This window comes from Octopus bimaculoides, chromosome 8 (genome assembly GCF_001194135.2).
Source record: "Octopus bimaculoides isolate UCB-OBI-ISO-001 chromosome 8, ASM119413v2, whole genome shotgun sequence".
Taxonomy (NCBI): domain Eukaryota; kingdom Metazoa; phylum Mollusca; class Cephalopoda; order Octopoda; family Octopodidae; genus Octopus; species Octopus bimaculoides.
This window is the reverse complement of record NC_068988.1, coordinates 42,614,977-42,622,186: the sequence shown is the minus strand read 5'-3', so window position 1 is coordinate 42,622,186 and position 7,210 is coordinate 42,614,977. Positions and strand designations below refer to the sequence as shown.

General features: G+C 36.7%; 1 protein-coding gene across 1 annotated transcript in view; it reads left to right on the top strand.

The window, feature by feature from the left end:
- LOC106882333 (deoxyhypusine hydroxylase) overlaps nt 1-2,442 on the top strand; it is a 23,324-nt gene extending 20,882 nt beyond the window's left edge. Inside the window, exon 3 of the mRNA XM_014932977.2 lies at nt 2,155-2,442. Coding sequence (XP_014788463.2) covers nt 2,155-2,427 — 273 coding nt within the window. The 3' untranslated portion in view covers nt 2,428-2,442. The remainder of the gene's footprint in view (nt 1-2,154) is intronic.
- The last annotated feature ends 4,768 nt before the right edge of the window (nt 2,443-7,210 follow it).

Sequence of the window (7,210 nt, the reverse complement as noted above, 5' to 3'; positions counted from 1 at the left end):
TTTTTTTTTTTTTTTTTTTTGCCAAATAAACACATGCACTATTTTTTTCTTTTTGGTTTATCACTTGTTTATTACTGTTATTTTATAAGTTTAACACCTGTCCATTGTCTTTTGTCAGACATCTGTGGCCTCTTCAGCTATACTTTTCGTTTCCTTGTGTGTTCTTGCTTCACTTACTCCAGGCATTAAAATAATAAAATAACAGTAATAAACGAATGAAGAAGAAAACACAAAAAAAAAAAAAAATACTGCGTGTTTATTTGTTTAAAAAAAAAAAAATAAAATGACCATCCTGAAATACAGCAATATTATAATTTTGTTTCTAAACACTTGTGCTATGACTCTTTTTCTAACTTCCGTAATTAGGTTCTATAATCTAATACCATTGTCATTGCCCCTTTATAGAGCATCTTATAGTAGTTGACAGTAATATTACTACACTAATCATTGGGTATGATGACACCGTCTTGCCTGTGCTTACAGGTTCACTATGCATGTGACTAACATGTAATCTTTTTCACCAGCTGTTTTAATCCTCTTAGCTTCAATTCTTGAAAGATCAGCTGCCTTCTTTGCCTCCATGTTTTCCATTGCACTTCCAGCCTTAGTACTGACAACTTGGGTGGGTAATCCTTTTGTTGGATCTATATTTATACACATACTAGTGATGTTTGTGTGTATGTGTGTGTGTACATATACCTTTTATATTTTACTTGTTTCAGTCATTGGACCATGGCTGGTCTGGAGCACTACCTTGAAGGGTTTGGTCAAAAAATCAACCTCAGTACTTATTTATGTTTTAAGCTTGACACTTATTCTGTTGGTCACTTTTACCAAACTGCTAGGTTACAGTGACAAGCAAACCAACAGCAGTTGTCAAGCAGTGGTGTAGGACAAACACATACACACAAACGAACAAGCAATGGGCTTCTTTCAGTCTCTGTCTACTAAATCTACTCACAAGACTTTGGTCAACCCAGAGCTCACCAAAGAAGACACTTGCCTAATGTACAGTGTAGTGGGACTGAGCCCATGAGCACATGGTCGGAAAGCAAGCTTCTTACCACCCAGCCACACCTGTGCCTATTATGTTTACACACACCTGTCATATTCTTGTGCTAGTTTCAGTCACTAGAATACATCCATGATAGGGCACTGTTTTCGAGGATCCAATCAGTTAAATGAACCCCAGTTCAGCAAAAGAGATCAGCAGAATAAGTACCACATTTAAAAATAATTACTGGGGTCGACTTGTTAAACTAAACCCTTTGAGGTAGTGTCCCAGCATAGCCACATTCCAGTGGCTGAAACGAGTATAAGGTACGTGTGCCACTGTGTCTGTCCATATTTATGAGTGAGAGTGTATGTATGTATGTATGTATACATGTGTGTGTGTTTACATATGTCTGTCATGTATGTGTTTAAAATGAGTAACAAAGAGTGGGGAGGTTTCTTTATAATTGATACTTCCTCTCTAAATGGTGCTTGTTTTTGTTTATCCTCAGCTTATTCTTGATTGAGCAGATTTAGGGTGAAAGCTTTCCAATTGTGAACATTTTTTTTTTTTTGTGTATGTCAAGGACTACATATATGTATGTGTATGCATATGTATGTCTAAGGCTGGAACTGAAGTTACCAGAAGCATACTCAGTCAGCAATTTTTTTTTCTCTTAAAGTAAGAAAGGCATGGCTGTGTGGTAAGAAGTTTGCTTTCCAAACTCATGGTTCCAGGTTCAGTCTTGCTGTGTAGCACTTTGGGAAGGTGTCTTCTGTTATGACCTCTGGTGAACCAAAGTGAGTGATAGACAGAAACTGAAAGAAGTCTGTGTTTGTGTGTTATCTCTGTTTTGATTTCATATAATAGTTGTAAATGAGTGTCACTGTCATAAAAGCAGCATCCCTCATTTCCAATCTTTTGTGAAAACATGTCCTTACTTGGAAACAGGTGAAGGTTGGCAACAGGAAGGGCATCCAGCTGTAGAAAATCTACCTCAACACAATTCTGTCCAACCTGATCCATGCAATTTGGAAAAGTAGATGTTAAATGGTGATGATGAATATGTATTTATATATATGTATGAACGTGTGTGTCTGTGCATGTATAAGCAATTATAATGAATTTCTTTTGTTTCTTTCCATCTCTTTTTCATCCAGCTTGCTCATACGTGTCAATTAGCCATACAACGAATCAGGTGGTTACATGGCTCAGATCGTCACAAGAAAAACTTGTCCAAAAATCCATACAATTCTATTGATCCTGCACCACCTGCTGAATGCCAAGACTTGGTGAAATTGGAGAAGATGCTGCTGGATGAATCACTGCCTATATATACTCGTTATCGAGCCATGTTCTCTCTCAGGAACATGCAAACGGATGAAGCATGCTTAATTCTTGCTAAAGGTAAGGAAACTCTGATACTAGATTGAACTTTCAGATGTAAGGTATCTAGAGCAGTAGTTCTCAACCAGGGTCCATATGGCCCCTGAGGATCTATATAAGATTTTGGGGGTCCATACAACAAAATAGTAAATTGGGAATCGACAACAGTATTTTAAAGTCCCCTGCAAAAATTTTGCTTTAGATGTATGTATTGCAAGAAACAGCTAGGTTTTTCTCTCTAACGTTTTACATAGTTTGACCTACACATATTAACATATGAAAAACAAAATAGGAATTTTGAAAGAAGTTTCTATAGAACTAGTTTGTAAATATCGAATGGCTATGGGGATTGACCAGAATAAAATAGGAATCAGAGGGGTCCATAAATGAAAAGGAAATGGTTGAGAACCTCTCGTATATAATCATTAATGTTTTTAATGAAATGTTGATATATCTTTCTTTTACTTGTTTCAGTCATTAGACTGCGGCCATGCTGGGGGATTTTAGTCAAACTAATCAGCCCCAGTACTTATTTTCTTTTTAAGCCAGGTGCTTATTCTATCAGTCTCTTTTGCTAAACTGCTAAGTTAATGGGGATAAAAACGCAGGCACAAAGATACACATGTATATATCTATATCTATATATATATGGTAGTCTTCTTTCAGTTTCTGTTTACCAATACCATCTAACAAGGTCTTGGAACCATAGATATAACAATGTGTTTTCATGATCTATGCCTGGAACACAGAATATCAGTGCCTTTGAATTTCCAGTCTTTATGAATTGGGAATATGTATGGTATCTAGTGGGAATAACAGCTGGCTATAGAGAACTGTCTATAGATATTTCACACAGTGGAAGTCATTTTTTTGTTTACATGTGAGAAGGCATCAGCTTAAATTTGTTTGAAACACCAATTTTGATACAGACTGTGTTGTAACGTGACGTATTCAATCACTTGCTAGTGTGTGTCTTAGTCTTATTGTATGATGTGGATTTCAAATCCAGAATAAGGTTTGGTAGAAAAGACATATGTGATTTTTCACACCTATTTTTTGAGTAAAGAAAATGTGGCTTAATAACCAGATACATTATGTCTGAAACCAATATTTTTTTACCTTTTGATTTTCTTCCATATGTTCACGAATCTTTGGAGTCAGTGTGTCTATCGTTTACTTAGTGTTAGGTTCAAGGGCTGGAATACTAACCACATGTTCATGAGTTCAAATCTTAATACTTCCAAACATTGTGTATCACTATTGAACGACATATCAATCCTCTCCAGCCTTCATCAGGTGTCCTGGGGGAATTTCAAACCTGGGTTCTCATTCCTAAGGTATTTTTCTGATGTTGTTAGTATTATGATTCAGGTCACTGCCTGGAATCGAACTCGAATCTTGGGGTTAGTACTCTGCCATATGCCTGTTAGCAATTATGGCGTGAATTTTAGGGCTTATAAATTTAATATTTTCCTGTCCTTCCTTAATACTGGTTCCCATATGCTACTCATATCTGCACTAGGTCTGCTTAACTCAATAAAGCCATCCATACAGTTCACAATGGAAAAGGAAAAAGACAATCAGCTAGCATTCCTGGATGTATTAATAACATGCACCAAGTATGGATCCAGGACATCCGTATACTGCAAGCCAACCTTCAATGGACGATACCTCAACTTCAATTCCCACCATCCATACAGTGTAAAGAGAGGGATTGCTCAGTGCATAAAACATCAAGCAAAGAATATAAGTAGCGATCCTGATACATACCATGAAGAAATGATCAAGCTAAGTAACAATCTATTAAGCAACAGCTACCCCAAAAACATACTATCCACTCCAATTATGAAGAGAAGAGAGGATGGTACCCATAAACTGACCACAATCTGTCTACCCTGTGTGAAAGGCCTCTCCAAAAAGATACAAAAGGCACGTGACCCATATGACAGCAGGACTGTATTCAAGAGTAATATACTTTGCAAATATCTCCTTCGAAGATATAGAAAAGAATATGACCAAAGACTGTATGTACTCCATCCCATGCAGATGTGGTAGGTTATACAAAGGCAAAACATGCCACCCCCTCAAAATAAGGGTAGAGGAACATTGCAAAGCTGTGAGACGAGGAAATATTGATAAATCGGGTATAGCTAATCATGTATGGGAAACGGAGGCCACCTCCCACTGTGGGATTAAATTAAAATAATAGACAGTGAACACCACTGGAAAATATGAAAACTAAGAGGCAGCACATATGCTAGGACATAATAACTTCCTAAGCAGACTTAGTGCAGATATGAGTAGCATATGGAAACTGGTATTAAGGAAATGATATGAAAATATTAGATTAATAAGCCCTAAAATTCACTCCATAATTGCCCACATGCATATGGCATAGTGATTAAGAGCGCAGGCTATTAACCCCAAAATTCCAAGTTCAATTCCAGGCAGTGACCTGAATAATAATAATAATAATAACATCAGAAAAATACCTTAAGAATGAAAACCCAGGTTCGAAATTCCTACAGAACACCTGATGAAGGCTGGAGAGTACTTCAGCTGAAATGTTGTATTAACAAACAAAATGAGGGCAAATATCTGTCAAATGTAAATAATGTACACAATTCCTCATCTCTCAAATATAGAACTGCAATATCAATCCTTTACCTGATAGAAATAGCTGCCACAACTACTCTGCTGTTTTACTCTGACAACAGAAAAAGTACAACTGGAAAATGTTGTCCTATAAATCGCAAATCTGAAAAATAGACAGGATGGTAACAGGTGGACCACTTTTGTTTGATCATAGATCAGATCAATCTGGACTGATGTGGGATTTAACAATAACTCTTGAGTAAAGTACATAATACGCTCTACTTTGGTGTATAATCAGGTTCCACTCTCTACAAATGATATGAAGGGACATCATCCAGCTGGGAAAACAATTGCTTTAAAAAAATCCATCCCAGAAACACAAGTATATCATCGTCATCATCATCATCATCAAACATCTTTTTCCATTCTGGTATGAGTTAGATGGTTTGATAGCTTCCACTCAAGGAGCTGTCCAGATTCCAATTGTCTGTTTTGGCATGGCTTCTATGGCTGGATGCCCTTCCTAATACCTACCACTTCACAGGGTGTGTCTGATGTTTTCTATGTGCCACCATCACCGGTGCATTTACATAACACCAGCACAAGTGCATTTTATATGGCATTGCACCTGTAAAGGTGCAATGCCTGTATGTATGAACGATTGCCATTTTACTTAGTTTGACACATCTTCTCAAGTACAGCAAATGGCCATAACTCCCGGTACCTTGTCATTTCCTCAAGATCTTTTCTCACTTTGTGCCATGTCTTCCTGGGACAATTGACCCTTTTGATACCAACCTAGCTGAAACTGCCTCTGGCTCTGTTTTACAAATGTCTTGTTTTCATAAGTTTTAAATCAAATTTTCCACCAAACCTTAGTCACAATTTATGCTCCTAACATTAGCTTAATGACAACTAAGTTATTTTACTAAATTCTTTGTTATATTTAAAATTAACTGAAAGAAACACAGAGCATCTCAAAATAAATGTGGTAACGAAAGTGTTAAATGTGTGAAGCTTACAAGATAAATCTGAATGAATGAAATGCTGACCTATTGCATAACTTTATCACAAGTCAAGTTGAACCTAGTACTTTCAATTTTGCAGTGCTGCCACTAGTTCATTATCATAATATGGTTGAACTAACTCGGACATTTTTCACCCCCATGCACCATACATCTTGGACCTGTATTAGTTTACAGAGGTCTTCAGAGAGGCATCAAGTCTCTCTGGTAATTTGATCTACATATGTTATAGTTGAACAATATGCTTGAGTATGACCATACTTTGGCATCCATAGCAGTAGTCACTTGCCAGCTTTTGTTTAGCTTGCCAGTAATGTCCCACAAAGCACAAACACCTTTCCTTTATAATGGTGGAAACAGGCAGGAGATCTCCATACAGCTATTTTTTTTTTGTGGAATGAGTTCTCCAAGATATGTTTAAGATGGCTCTTAACATTTGGGTGCAAGTTCCATTTAGCTAGGATTCCACTGGTTAGAGCTATAAATGTTGTGGTACTTGCTTACAGTTGGATGGACTAAGCTGTTGAGATTTAAATGTTTTTTTGTTTTGGGATTTAGTAGACTACTTATGTGTTCATGGATCTCAAGTTCCAATTAATTACATGTGCTTTTGCTGCATTTGTTTCTAGTGTTGAACACTTTATTCTGTATTGCCTCAGTTCACCTGAATGGCACTAGAAATAGGTACTATGTTACACCTGCGAGGGACTGGCATCCTATTCATGTGGCACATTGTTTCTGGGACAGAACACTAGTCTATATTTCTTCAGCCAGTTCACTGAACTGTAGCAGGAATAGCTTTCAAATAAACTGAAGGCCGGGTAACCATGATAGAATAGTGACTGATCCAGGTAGAGATCTATCTCTTAACTGTTTCATGAAACCAGGATTAAGTACTAATAGCCCTTTCTCTTGGTAGCCCTAACAAGATCTAGAGACATATATTATTTGTATTATATTAATAGGAAGCAATTTTTAATTAAAAAATATTAATGCATGTTTCTGAAGGTTCATTTACTTTCTAAACATAAACCCTTGTCATCTATGTTAATATGTAACAAAAAAGAGAGGGGGAAAATGCCATTAGAGTTGGATAACAGAGTCTGTTGACTGAAGAAAAAATATTTTGTGTTATTTACTTTCTGATTCATATTCTATCTAGGTCAAATTTGCCTTTCATCCTTCCCTCATCATCTTGATCATTTAACAT